The sequence below is a fragment of the Solenopsis invicta genome, chromosome 1, assembly GCF_016802725.1.
Source record: "Solenopsis invicta isolate M01_SB chromosome 1, UNIL_Sinv_3.0, whole genome shotgun sequence".
In the NCBI taxonomy this organism is placed as follows: domain Eukaryota; kingdom Metazoa; phylum Arthropoda; class Insecta; order Hymenoptera; family Formicidae; genus Solenopsis; species Solenopsis invicta.
In genome coordinates, this window is record NC_052664.1 from 13346476 (window position 1) to 13362007 (window position 15532).

At 31.8% G+C, this 15532-nt stretch overlaps 1 protein-coding gene across 6 annotated transcripts in view; it reads left to right on the plus strand.

The window, feature by feature from the left end:
- The first annotated feature begins 252 nt into the window (after positions 1-252).
- The window catches only part of LOC105193390 (protein NDRG3), a 37286-nt gene continuing 22006 nt past the window's right edge, over positions 253-15532 (plus strand). Inside the window, exons 1-3 of one of the 6 annotated variants that reach the window (XM_011157822.3) lie at positions 254-647; positions 6212-6587; positions 10276-10329. In XM_011157822.3, coding sequence (XP_011156124.1) covers positions 6373-6587; positions 10276-10329 — 269 coding nt within the window. In that variant the 5' untranslated portion in view covers positions 254-647; positions 6212-6372. Of the gene's footprint in view, positions 648-6211; positions 6588-10275; positions 10330-15532 lie in introns of all 6 variants that reach the window. The other 5 variants (XM_011157816.3, XR_850593.3, XM_026134940.2 and 2 more) reach the window with 5 other exon arrangements.

Genomic DNA, 15532 nt, shown 5'->3' on the forward strand with positions numbered 1-15532 from the left:
AATTCCATCTTCTGGCAGGAGTGCATTGTCATTATATCAACAATTGATATCATGGTTTTCTGCTGTGCCGATGAAAGGAAAAGCTCGCACATTCTTCTTTATGGGAAGTCTCTCGTTCATCCGATAATCGACCGGCTGAATCTTGAAGGCCACCTTCAGTCTCCGCATGCGCAGCGGGAATTCTGAAAACGGGTGATAGAGGCCGGGTGTACCTTTTCATGACCAGATGTCGGCAGTCTGTCCGTAACCGGTTCGATCCAGAGTATACCGCGCATGGAGCAACGCGCATTCCCATTGACCAGTTTGTAGTTGGAGGAGCTCTGCACTCGGGCATTTAGTAATCGTACGACGTCGTTGGGCACACCGTGCGCTCTTTAACGTCAGTCTCGTCACGGTGCTCCGTCTTTGCACGTACCGTAACGTCACATCAAAAAACGCGTATCGAACAGGCGATCAGCTAGTAAACCGTACGAGACGCGATTGCTTCCAATTAGAACGCATTTCTCTTGAAACAAGGTGATCCTAACCGCGATCGAAGCGTAAACGAACCCATTAAGGGGTTTTCATATTAAGCGTCTAAAGACAGCGCGAAAGCTGCAACTCTTCTTCAATACGCGGACCCCGCAGCGGAACTCACGCAGGAAGAGGTGAGTCCCAGAGAGTGTCCTCCTCACCTGTCTATACCCTCTTGCCCTTTGTCTGCCATCCCTTCGGGAATATCTCGACCGCTTCGACCTATCGATCAGCGCTACGTCCGTATAGTTCGAATGGAGTGTGTTCGATGTGCGGGTTCGTGAAATCGTGTTAGTGTTAGTTGCTTGCACACGCGCGCATCGGTATCTCGAGTTCACACGCGGACCTCGTCGTCATCGTTGTCGTAGACGGAGGTTGCAGCGGCGAACCGCGGTCGGTGACGTTGTGTCATGCGGCGCTGCGAAGGTCGAACCTGGCGCGCTAGATCGATCGCGCGCAAACGATCTCGTTTGTAGCGTCGCCTCCTAGGCAAGTCGGTTTCATCGGGGCCAGAAACGGGGTTACACTGGACAATCGATCGTTCCTAGAAAAGACGTCGCAAAAAATAAAACAGCCAGTGACAGTTGTTAACTCTCGATTGAGTGTACTACTTGCATACTGTTACGTACTGCGACTCATACAAGTTGATCCTATTTCTTTGTCTTCTACCAATTCTGTCTTTCTCTCTCTTTCTCTTTCTCTCTTTCTCTCTCTCTCTCTCTCTTTCTCTCTCTCTCTCCCTTTCCCTCTTTCTCCTTGTATTTGAAAAAATTTAAATATTTAGAGTATAGTAGAAATTGCAAATTAATTAAACTTGGAAGAGACGTGTAAACAACACACGCGGGCAAAATCACCATCTGCTCTTTCTAGGAACTTAATATCTACAGAGCATGCTTACATAACGATAACTTTCACAAAACAATTCTTGGTATTGAATCTCAAGTTTAATAACTGCAAAAAATTAATTAGTTACTGCTAGTTATTTTTAAATGATCTTCGTTTCATAACATTCTGTCTTATAAAGAGTTCCAAGTCAAGAATTAAAAAAGAATGAATATTTTTTCATGTAGAATTTTCGAATAGTCTCAAGTAATTTTAAGTCAGTAAGAAAGTTGATATATCTTTTCTTGTTTAAAAAAGAAGCAAGCAAAACCCATCACATCCTAATTCTTACCAGCGTCCAACAATTTTCTTACCTGCTATCTGATCGCAGACGTAACGGCTTGCAGCTGCTTCCACGATGCCCGAAGCATGCAGGATCAATGTGCTGTGTTGCACAACGGAAGAAATAATCTCGAGATATGAGCGTAAACTGTCAATAGTGATAAAACTTCTCGTCTAATCGAGAAAGTAATTTTTATTTTTGAAGTTATGCGTTAAAACCAGCTATGAATGATTGCATAACGCAATATTAATTTTGGTATAAAAAATTTGATGCTAGAATAGATGTAGAAATTCTCCTTTTTATATATAAGAATTTATAGACACTATTAAACTTTGTACGTTGTTCATTGGATTAATAAATGAGAAAAATAAATCGACGATTTAATTGTAATTTGGTTAATTAACGTATGCTTAAAGAACAAAAGATTTAATAAGTTCAATTTAAAAACTGAAATGTAAACAAAAAATTTGTATTCAGAGACATGCATTTCTTGAACTAATTTAATTACTACAATAATTCTCTTAAATTGGCTTGGTGAACAAAACCAATACCGGAATTACTAAAAATATTCAACTCAAAACTCAATAAGATACATGATTATATATATCCCTAGCAGCATATAATATCGTATTATTAAAAATAAACCAGAATTACTAGTATAACATATCGTATGTTTTTAAGAGTATATATTATATATTGATTCTGTTCACGTGCTATTAGGGATAAAACTCAATTAATTTACGACATTTCACACTAATTATATAGAAAATATTCCAACTGACATTGATAAATTTCCGTAACGGATATTTTTTATATGTTCCCATTCATAGTTGGTTAATAACGACGTCTTACACCAAACGATCGACCATACATAGTCTCGACGATTGCAACTCTTAATTATTCGATCAGTCATTAATCATAGATCAATGATACACTTGAAAAATTTGTAATTCTAATACACTTGATTATTTGGAAAATAATCTAGTACAATCTAGTATCATGATTTAAAGTCCGCCGTAATTCAGCTATTAAAATCCTTAATGTCGTAGATCAGTCGCACGATTCAGTGGACGTCAAGTCGGCTAGCCTCGGGCGAAAAATTAGATGTCGAGAAACGGGGTTAACCCCGACGTTACACGCGAGTATCCACGCGAAAAATCAATACGCGACTCTCCGGGGACCCGGTTACAACACGCGCGCAGAAGTCTATCCACGAATTGGTGATCACCGCATGATCACCCGATGGCGGTATGCATACATATTTTGCTTGGTAAGGTCCTGGTCGGATCGATTTCCCGTCCGCTAGCGCGAGGCGTTAAGACGTAAGCAAGCCGAATCCGCAGCTGATCCGAATCCAGCTGCACTTGGCATCATCGATATTTGAAGAGCTCGGCTCCAGAATGACACGCGTTTGACTTGGAGTGGGATAAATTGAAATAGAAGAGTCTTTCCCTCGCCTTTCTTTCATACTTTTCGCGGTTTATTTTAGCATTCACCTTTTACCTTTCTTCTTTTATACTTCTTGCGAATTAATTTAGTTTATGCCTCATACAGATTTGAAATTGGTGACCTGTTTCAACTCAAATAATTACCAATGCAATTAAATACCTAAACTTTTAATTTATATAGATTTTTGTTCTATTTTAACAGATAGTTTTCCAATAATTTATTTATTTTAAATAACAAAATTTTTGGGATATTTTATTATAAGACGATCTTTCACTTTTTTCACGCTCGAACGGGTACTTTGCTTTAGTGCGCAGTTATCATTCTTGACGTTCAGTAATAACGATCGCAACATGTAATTTCGTCGCATCTCGGAATAAATTTTCTTGACTGACGGAAATTTTAATTGACAGGAAAAACCACTTGCATGTTGTTAAATCAATGTTACAATATTCATATTTCTTTTCTTGACTAAAAGAATTAACGTTTCTTTGAAAAAATACGAAACGAGTTATGGCTCCATTTTATGATCAACGACTGATCTACGGTTTGGAGTATATTAAAAAATTTTATTTATTTAAAGCAAAACGATAACAAAGCTTTCAAACATAAATTAACTGATCATTTACGATTCAAACAAGTGTATCATATCAATGAACGGCTGCGCTCGTATTTTAAGATCTGATATCTATACGTACAATCAATTGGGCGTGTTTATCAATTATTCTCAATGTCATATCAATATGAAAAGTTATAGAGAAATATAGGAAATGTGTGTTTTTCTTAATCGATGGCTCGACGAAGTATCATTAATTGCAAATTGATTTATAATATACATCAGTTTGTTTATTGCGCAAATTTTTTATTAATATGTTTAACTATTTTATCGTGAAGGGAATGTTTTTGTTAATCTCGCACACAAAATGAAATTAATAATTAATATATTTCGGTAAAAAGTCTACCAAATATATGTATTTAAACTTTTATTTTATTTGTTGATTATGTTGCACATGCTTGATTTGCTGTTAAAGATAGTTAAACTAGAAGACACTGTTACTTGTTTGCACGTATCTTGTTTATCAACAGTGTATTCACAAACACGCATAAATAAATATTTCACCACTGGCATGTCGCCATGCATGATTCTTTCGACATACAACAAACTCGATGGATTTTGTGCACGTCGACGATCATTCCATAACACGTATATTTCATTCTTCACAACCTAGCGAGAACGAGGCATCGGTAACAACGTTTTCAATTTAAATTATGTAAATTGAACAATTATCATACAAAACAAAAATTGCACACTACCTTTTTATATTCTAATTACTCAAAATTGATCGGTATCTCTCAACTAACGTAATTTGATATATAGTCTCATAAATATTTTTTACTTGTTATGTTATTAATTAACAATAATTACTAGATAGAAACATTTTTCTCCTCAAAACAAAATTTATTTAGATATGTTAACTAATTTACGTCCTTTTCTGAAGCTATTATTAAAAATACATTTTAATTGGATGGAAAAATATATATTAAAATATGGACTAAAATTTTTTTTTTAATTTTGTCATCTTTATTAATTAAAATAAACATTTATTTATATTGTCGCATATATATATCGGAATATGTGTGATAATAAATGCAGATTAAATCTGCGTTGATTTGGTAAACGCAAAAATATGGAACACCGGAATACTGAAACAATAGCAAGTTGCTCGTTTATTCATTGAGAATGGCAGAATTGTTTGAGCTATTGTATGCACATTCGTAAATAGAACACGATTTCATATCTGGAAGTCCAAGCTAACAACAGAATTCAGTGAAATATGTTTTTATCTTTCTTTTACATACTTGCACAATTTAGATTTCAAATTTAAATTGGAGCTAAAGAAAACTGTTCATACTGAGACTATATTAAATACACGGCGGAAAAAGTTTGTATAATTCGCAAATTTACAGTACTAGAAAGTATTTAATAAAATTATGCAACTCTGTCGTCTTTCCTTCTGTGTCTTTCTGTCTTTTTCCCCTCACTTTATTCACAAGTTAATTATTTTTTCACAATATTATATGCAGCTACTGTAAAATATGTTTAGAAAATCTTGTTGAGTAAGAATAATAAATAATTATAGAAAAAAGATACTAGTGAAATAAATTAATTTATTAAGTAAGTGAGAGAAAGAGAGAGAGAGAGAGAGAGAGAGAGAGGAGGGGGGAGAACGAGCAAAAGTAAAAAGACAACTAGAAAAAATTAATTAGCTTATAATGAAAATTAGTACGAATAGCAATACAAACAAAAATAATATTGAAAAGCCTCTTTTGAAATACAAAACGATACAAATTCTATAATCATATACTTAATAAAAGTTTATTACGTTTGTTCAGTGTTACCAGTATAACAATCGAAATCAGAATATTAAAATATTGTGCCGACTTAATTTATTTTACTTCAACAGAAGAGAAATTAAATGCTTCACACAATAAAATTCATAAAATCAATTAATTACACGTGGTTACCAAAATAAGCTAGAAAGATTTTACGTACGTTCACAAATCTGTGATATGAAATAAAATAAGAAATAAAATAAAATTGTATATCTGTCACGAAAAAGTATTCAATATCACTCGTCTATTTCCTAAATTCGATAAGTTTCACTATCTCTTATAAGTAATAAACGCTATAACTGTTATAAAAATGAGAGAAAAAACAAATTTGTATTTTTATTTATTGAAACCGTGCAACTACTTTACAAAATCAACATTGAATTCTTATAATTTATTAATAAAATGTCTAATGATTAATTAATAAGAAATAAAAAATCAAGAATTATCTATATTATAGTTGCTTTTTAATGCTGCTTTAATATTACTTTTTAGAAAAATTTGATAATTTTAAAGAAATTCAGTAATTTATGATCGAACGACACCGATGCCTCGAATTGCTCTGCGAACGCATTCACGAGATCTCCTTACCTTTGTTTTTTCTTTCTTTTGTTCTTTTGCCGTTCGTTTGCCTTGTTGACGTGCGATATTGGCAATATCGGCTTCGGGCACGCCTATCATCATCAACGGCAACAGCATCGTCTCAACTCTTGGCGCCTTTGAGGCGAGTCATCGCCGAGAGGGTACTTACCTGGACATTGGAAACCATCATTTCCAACCAGCAGGACGATTAATTAGGTCGTCTCGGCTAAGAGACGGCGTCGCGAGCGAAACAGGGGGCGACAGAAGGTCACGCCATGCCGGCAGGTACTGGCGCTTCGTACAGGTCCTTAGGCGACCTGGGCGAAGACGTTTACAAAAGCACAACCATCGTCGATCAGACACAGACTACTAGCCAGAGCGTTCTGGAATCCGTGAAGAAGGCTTTTAGCTTCACCTCACCGAAGGCTGAGACGCGAAAAAAGGACCCGCTGATCGAGGATCGTCGCGAAACCGCCTCGATCGTCTCAAGGTAATGCTTTAAAAGACATTTTCCGGATACGAGGTGGACACATAGAGGTACAGTCGTGAATACATCATTTTCCTGTTTCTCGACCTCTAAACGAATCTAGTCGCTCTGGCAAGCATTGATAATTCATTATGACTTTTATTGCAACCATATCTCATATTTATTCACGTTATTTTCATCTATACCTATATACAATTTCTTAGGACTATGTATAATTTTATGATTTATAACGCACTTTTTAAACAAAAAATCGAAAATTTTTATTCCTTAAATAAGATGTATATAAATATTTTTTTTTATATTTTATATACTTTTTGAAATAAAAGCTGATTTCCCAATTTAATATTTGATTAAACTATTTTATTATATCATCAACCTTAGTCCGGTAAAAATAATTTTTATTATATTAATTTTATTATTCTTTATAATTACCCTTAAAAATTATTTTATATTTATGAATTAAAATGGATTATGTTGGATATTACGAAATAAATAAATTCTTCATAACTAATAAAAAAAAATAATAGTTCAAAATTTGGTACATACTGATTGACATTTGCAAAAATTATGGTAATAATCAGTAATGTTTGATTTAACATTTCTTTTAAATAAAATAGTAATTCAAATTATGTATTATGTAAGTATAAAATATATAAAGTTAACTTTTATTTAGAAAATCACATTTTTTTGCACTGAAATTGCACGTGTTGTAATTAATCTATTTCTATTAGGTTATTTTTATTCGCAGAAAGGCTACTAAATTTTATAAATTAAAGAAGTACATCATGATTTATACGCTATAAAATTATTTTCAACAATATAAAATAATTTTATATAGCTTAAATAATGTACAATGAATACTGAAATACTCAAAGACAAAGCGGATGAATCAGTGATGAAACAGTTAGTATAGAGTCGTTAAAGAGCTTGTGGGCGACAAGCATTTCGAGGTCGAAGACATCGAAGCATGGTTATAGTGATAATGCTTTTATTGTTAGTTACTTTAGCGAACAAGTTTCATGAGATTTATCATAATATTATTAATGCGGTTTTTATAACTTTTATTGCACGGCTACAGGCTAGCTGAAAATATCTTTATTGATGTATTAGATCAAATACTACAGAGATATGAAAAAAAAAATAATCTGAATTATTGAGTATTATTTATGTACGCTTTATCAAAAGTAATAATATTTTACATAATAGTATACTGTGTAATAAAATTAAAAGTTATACATATGGTACTAAAAACTTAATATAAATAAGAGAAGAGAAGTTAAAGATACTTAAAATATCATGAATCCGAAAATACTATCAAATAGCGATTTTAAGATATATGACTTCAACGTCTTCTACAAACGCGCAAAATATGGGTTACTTGGATCGTAACTCGTGTGAAAAATAAGGTCACACCATTTCCATTATTCCAGGACGTTGACCGGCAATTTTTCCTCAAAGTAATTTTCTACTTGAAGAAAATTTTCTTCTTCTATTTTCGGAATTGTGACTTTTCGTGACATATAAACACATACATTTATGCATTTTAGAAACGCATTTCAAAAAATATACCTTCATAATAACTTTTTTCATATCTGCGCATTTTTCATGTATTCTTCAAAAGTTTCACGCTGTGATACGTTTATTCTCGAATATCTGGACGTTTATTCACAATAATTAATAAAGGCACGTTTGCTTTTGTTAAATAATTTTTACGAAAACACTATAGATTTATCAACAAATATTCTCTCCTTTAGCAACAAAAACATTAATTGCGTCAGAAATAATCGCAAAAAATATGTTTGCATAAAAAATAGAAAATACTATTCGTCAATGCCATGTAGTTACGCTTGCAATTTATTCATCTTTAATATTACTAATAACGATTTATCGCCTTTATAATGCTTAAAGAATTTCTATCAAAACTAAACATGTTTCAAAGCTAAAACAATTCCAATATAACTCGAGATATAACACAAGCCAAAGAAATTCCATAATTTTTACACGCATGTGCATATAAATTGCCCGGCAGCTTTAGCAACATATATTGTTACACATGATTTATCTTTCCTTAAGAAATCAATAATTGCGCAAGTGTTTACGTTTTCAAATGCACATTTACAAATTTTTTAATAAAAAACACATAAAAAGTAGAGAAGAAGAAAACTATCTATTTGTGGAGATAAAAATTTAGAAACCAACATATCGATTCAATAAATTTTAAGAAATTGAAAAAATTGAAGACTAGAAATGTTTCATTTCGTAAGATATTTTATTTAGAAATATTTTACTTAAAAGTATGTACATTTATAGCCAATGTAAACAGAATTAGATATGGTTTCTGCATTTTTAAATCAATACACTAGTACGGACAAATTTCCGTTTTTGCATTTATAAATTAGTAGACTAGTACGGACAAATTTCAGGATTGGGGATTAATGCTGTTATTAATCAACTTGTATAAAAGACAAGAGAATCGAAGGTAAGTCACGTTCATGGCACCTGACAAAATTGTTCATTTCCCTCACGCTTTCAGCGTAGCATGCATACACCGGCAGCACAAGCTTCTCGCATCCTTTTGTCCACGCGTGACTGCAATCACTGTAATCATCATCGCTTGGTTTATCGTTGTTACTGTTATTATCACTCTCTCTCTATTACATGTATGTACGCGATCGGTGGTCTTCCTTTGTCCTTGCAACGCTCGAGCTGCGAGCGTTCGTATCGCTTCGCGTCGTGCAACGGAAGCGAGTGCGTTCCGGAGAACCGGCTTCTCTCGCCGTTAAATGACCGAGGACAATTCTCTCCGAATAATTCACAAGTTTGCAATTATTCGAATCAATTTACAAATTTTATTACTCATCATGAATTGGTATAGTCATGTCATGTATGCAATAAAGCTTCGAAATAATGGAATAGAGTTTTAATTAACATTTTCATCGTGTACTGACATTGTAATTGCTTAATTTTTACATATTTATATCATTTACAAATTTTGTAGTATAAAAGAATAAATAAATTTCAATATTATTATAAAATATGTGTATATACTTTTGTATATTTATTTTTATTTGAAAACAATTGATTATCCTATTAAACTATAAAATATTTTTATAAATAAATTAAATATAAAAGAATAGAAAATAGAATATAAATATTACTTAATGCATAATTACAAATCTCAGATAAATTACATATTATAAAAATAAAAAATTAATACAAAAGTTAAAACTTTTATGGATTTGCGAATACGTATATCAAGTATGTTTTAATTGTTAAAAGGTTTAATATGTTATAATATTTAAAAGAAAATATGATATTAATCATGGCTATTAATTTTGATTTAATTGGAGTGATATCCTAATTCGAAATTCAACCTGATTCCTTTCGAGCATGAAGTTGTCCGACCCGGTTTAATTGCCGGTAAAAAAATGATAATTTCAAACAAAAATTTTATATTCAAATTGGCGGTGCACTAAATACCGGAAATTGCACTCCGGAATAAAGAGAAGCTGATTCTTAATAACTAAAATAGAATGCTGCTAAAGCTTAACACAAATATGACATTATTGTTCGCTTATTGTGCTAATAGCTTTTACGTTAGTGAAAATATCCGTATTTTGTAACGGGATTTGAGGCGCGACGTGCCGCTAGGGCTAGGCGTGTGTGATTATTCGCCGCCATTTTGTTTTAGGGAGAGAAACAGGATGCCGACAGCAGCCACTGCCGAGGAATCTGCTCTATTGGGGTAAGTTTTTGTGAGAGAGAAAAACTAAAAGAGATTGACGCGTTATTAGTATAACATATTACTTTTTATACCTCTTGACACGCGTATCGCAACCATAGTTGAAGTTTATGCTGATGCGTAGATCCGTAGATGCGAGGTAGGGAGATCACAGGATAGTAGGTAGTTTATATTAACGTGCCAACGTATCAAAAATGTAAGCCACACTTTTCTATTACTTTCTTGATCTACTCTGAGTTGTTTTATCCCAATCGCACAATATTTTACTTACTCGATATGAAACAGGTGACAGACAGAAACGAAAAAAATACAGAATCATTATTAAAACACATTGTTTGAAGTGTTGAATGGTATTTGAATTATAATACGATTTCGAAAAACGAGATATGTATGACATCTTTAATATAGAAACTAATATAAAAACTGTCTTAAATCCTTATGCTCCACGTTTTATTCTTACTTAAACGCACGAGATCTAATTTTTAATTATTCGCAAAAAGATGATTTAGTATGTAATATGTTTTAAAATGTTACGATAGCTTGTAATGTTTCTCATACCGTGGTAGAACGTCGTAGAAGTTCGTTGAAGTTTTTGCTGCCATGGAACACTGACATTGACCTCAATGTGAGCAGAGCTGAGTGACCACATCATAACTCGCAATTATATTATTAAAAGTGTTATGTGTGCAGTGCTTTTTAACAGTACAGCTGCGTAATAATTTGTAAAGGTCATTAGTAAATACATATACGGAGGTTACGTGAGATTTACAATTAATTAAGATATGTAGAAGCAAGTATAAACGCACAGCAAGTGGAGATGAATTAGCTATTAGATTTTACCGTGAAAATTGCAGAGATCGTTAGATAAAACGCTGTCACGACACATTATTTTAAGCCGGTAAGAAATAAAAGAGCACAGTATATAATGTGCAACGTAGTAACAATATTGTTCTTCTATTATACGATATTGGTTTAAAGGCGTGATTTAATATGACATCCAACTACTATTCACAGCTGTGACCTATATCGGAAAGAATCCTGCCATAGAGCTTAATTATTTAAGGCAGTTTAACGGAAGTTTTTAAACTTTCAACATTTAAGCTATTTAATCGAGCTACTTCATGATTCTTACAAACTCGCATCGCTGTTAGTGCCACTTCCTGATTTGAATGTAAATGCAAAGTTGAGATCAAGTTTCGCTCTAGAACTATCAAATTTTAACAAAGTTTCCTTAAATTATGAATTATGTATTTCTCTCATTGGAAATTTTATAGAATCGAACAAAAAATTGTTACTTTATAGGTTCAAGCCAAAATCAATTTGCTCTCTGTCATGATTTTGCTTCAGTTTATTTACATTTATACTAAAAATATAATACATTTTTCAAAATTTAGTGTCATCAGCATCATTCCATGATTTAGATATTTATTTATTACTTTTAATATTAAGTATTTTATCGTTTTAAACTATTGTGCAATAATAATCGTATAATAATAATTTTAGATATTTTAACATCAAGTTGCAAATTTCTAACGATTTATCTGGTAACAGGAATTTAACAAAATTCAAAAGAATTAACGACACGTGAACTCGGTGACACTTCCGTTGCATAATTGCTTCAAGTAATGAATGTAGGCGACACAACGCTACGTAAGTTGGCCAATCATAGAACTCAATGAGACATTAAATGTGAGTCTTGGCTAACGCATTCCATTATCGCTAATTACCTTTCTACACGTTGACAAATATGACCAAGCGTTGTTTCGCAGTTTATATCATTTAAAGCATATAAGTAGCATTTCAATTAATAACTAAATATTAACTTTTATCTAAAATTAACATATAAATATAATAATAAAAATCCGTTTTAAGAAAAAGAATTAAACATAGAGATATTAAATAATACATTTAATTAAATGTTGCTCATTACCGTAAATTAATTGACCCTTTCTCTTTATTCAAATGTCTTATATTTTTTTCTCTAATTTATTATTTCCGCATGTTTAATTTTGTTAATTTTAAACAGTTTAAACGTCACATACAATTTTGTTTATTTTGTATTGTTATAAGATGATAATATAATATTATATTATAATAGATGACGATAAGGTTATCAACGTTTGAAATTACAAGAATGTTTTACGTGATGAAAATATGTCAATGTGTTAAACCGACAAATTGGAGGAAGTTTAGTAACACGTAACATTCCACGTAATAGCCAGCTTAGGAGCTTTCTGGTTAACGACGGAATTCCACTCTGTCACTTCTTCTCTTTTGTATTAGTTTCGGGCAAAGATGCTCTATATTTTGAAGGAAAGGATAAAGGATAAAACTTTTCTTGATAAGTTTTTATAACATAGCAATTAATGTTAAAATTAGTATTAATTAAGAACTATTAAAATTGTAATATGCTGTTGTTTAATGGTGTGCACGTCACTGCAAAACCATTATTCGTAAAGGTTGTCCCATCTATTTTAATATTACATCGAATGTGCAAACAGACGCTGCAAAAAAACTGAACTCCAACTGTGAAATACAGCTTTTTTAATTCCTTCGAATACAGCGTTCGAATGTAGCGTGTATTTTATAACGTACGTGGATTTTATTAAAAATTATATTGTATATTTTTTCACAAAAGAATAAAATAAATAACATCACGTATAAAATGCAATATAATACAAAATAATATTTTATGATTTAAACTTTATTGTATTATAAATTTATTAATTAAAGAAAAATTAATTAAAATTTTTATTTATTTAATTAAAACAATTATCTGTAAACATATCCAATAAAGTTTTAATTTCAATCAAAGTTATTAAACTACAGTTTTTCAATTCGCCTTTGAGCAAAATTTCTTAAAGTTGTTAATTAATATTTTACAAGCCTTATTTTTTTAATTTCTAATTATGTTAACTTGAATATTGTCATAACACGTCATTAAAATTATAAATATTACAACAATGTTATTGAAAATATATTTTTAAATATTGTCTTAAATTACTCATACTAATGATAACAATATTCACATTCATATAATATAAAGTAATTATAAAAATGGACCAAGAGCTTTAAAAAAAGGTGTATACGTCTGTAGAGAGTATTAAAAGTTCTAATGTAATTAAACAAAATTGATTTTGTAGAAATCTTTTTCTTGCACAAATCACAGTTTTACAATGTATAAGTTCCATCTTATATGAGCATAAGATAAAGCGTGTAAATTTTTTTTAATAGGTCACTGCTTTTTGCGTCGTAAAGAAAGCGGGCGTATATCGATCGAGAAGCAATCTGAGTCGCCAATAAAATTCTTTGTCTTCTCGGAAGAGAGGATTCGTTAATCGTTACACTTTTTTATGCTGATTTTACTTTTTTTTTGCTGAACATCAGTTTCTTCTTGCATCGATTCTATGTTTGTATCATTAATTACTTGAGACAATGATAAATTATACCGATAGGAAGTCGAAACGTAACAATTCCATGTGATGAAACCGCATACGTCAGTATTTGCTCTACTTTCGCTAGAGATTCATTCAACACAACTTGGCGTTATGCCAGTTCCACCTCGATCATTGGGTACTGACTTTAAAAGAGCTTTCTAATATAGAAATAACTCCATAGAGATAACATAACGATTGATACATTTGAGTGTGTTTTGCAAGCTGTCATTTTCTATTCTAATATTTTAATATAATTTATCTTTACACATATGCACAAGTATACACTGATAAATGGAAAGATATTGAACGGCAGCGTTTTGTATACCGAACTGAAGACTCGAAGGTAAATTGATTAAGTTTTACATTACTGTAAATGATGCATGGAATGAACCATTAATGTAATTCAACTGAGACAATAACACGTAGAAATTAGTTTGATAATTATTTGTAGAGATATGCAGAGACTTATATTATTGCGAAGAATGGACGTTTGAATTAAATAGACTATTATTAATAATAGTTGGTTAACTTCTTGCTAGACGTCTGTCTAGCTCGAATAGTCAGTGCCTGGGCACGGCTCTGTTTACAGCATATTCTGCAACATGCTTGTGTTTGCGGTAGATAGAGATTTATTTGCTTGCCTTAGCTCACGAGGAATCGGTAGTGAAACGGAGTAAGTTGATCTTTATTGGGAGGCTTCGTCTTACAACCGGTAATAGCGATCAAAAAAAAAAAAGAAAATCTATCTGCGCACTTCGGTCAATCGATCGATAAAAAGGGTAACGAGATATCAAATAGCGTTATATCCAATGCAATTCCATGACGTTATTTGGCTATAGTTTGCGATTGATTGGTCTTAATAACATCGCGATGATGCTTGTCTTTGCGATTGATTTTCGCGTCGCGTTTGTTTTCGATTTTAAAAACATTATATATAAAACTTAATTATTTTAACTGGATGTCAAACTTTATAAATTTTTATAAAGCTTTAACTATAAAATTTACCTAGAAAGGTATTAAAAGTAGACAAACTTTTAACGAAAATGAAGAGTTTCGTAATTCGCGAATAAATTCTTATAGTATTAAAAAATAGATGGAATGCAGTCACAGACTTTTTTTAAACATAACCTTGGCAGCAAGTGTACAGAAACAATTAGAATGTTTCAAGTGATACGACGTACTCTTCTGATAAGAAGAAAAATAAACGAGTATTACGTGGTATACATGGAAAAAAAATAAAACGTGAAAAGATGGTACAAAATTAATAACCTAAAATTGTAATATAATAACAAGAAAAAATCTAGTTATATGTTGTCATGACAATTTTTATTTCTTAATTTACTTTACAATTTATATCCAATTTTATTTTGTCAGTAGCTTTATATTTGAAAAGATTACACTATATATTCTTCGATCAAACTCGCAAACAAGCATTTTATGCTTGTTTCATTATTTCATAATTAATTTAAGCGCGATGGAATTTTTCATATTTCGCGATCGTAAAATGTAAGTACAAAATTCAACGAGGAGAGATATTTTACCGCTCTTTTTCTATTTCAACCAGCAAGTGCTTTCAACGAACCAGTCGAATATTCAGCGTGAGATATTTCTAGAACCCAAAAGTAGGATTTCAGGTTGATCTAGGATCAGCCAGTCCTTTGTTCTGCGAATTCTATAGATGCTACATACAACTTCTCAGTTCGAGATATCTGCTTTTGTTTGTTCAATTTTCCATTATGAAAGTTTATAAAATATGGTTTAGTTGAACA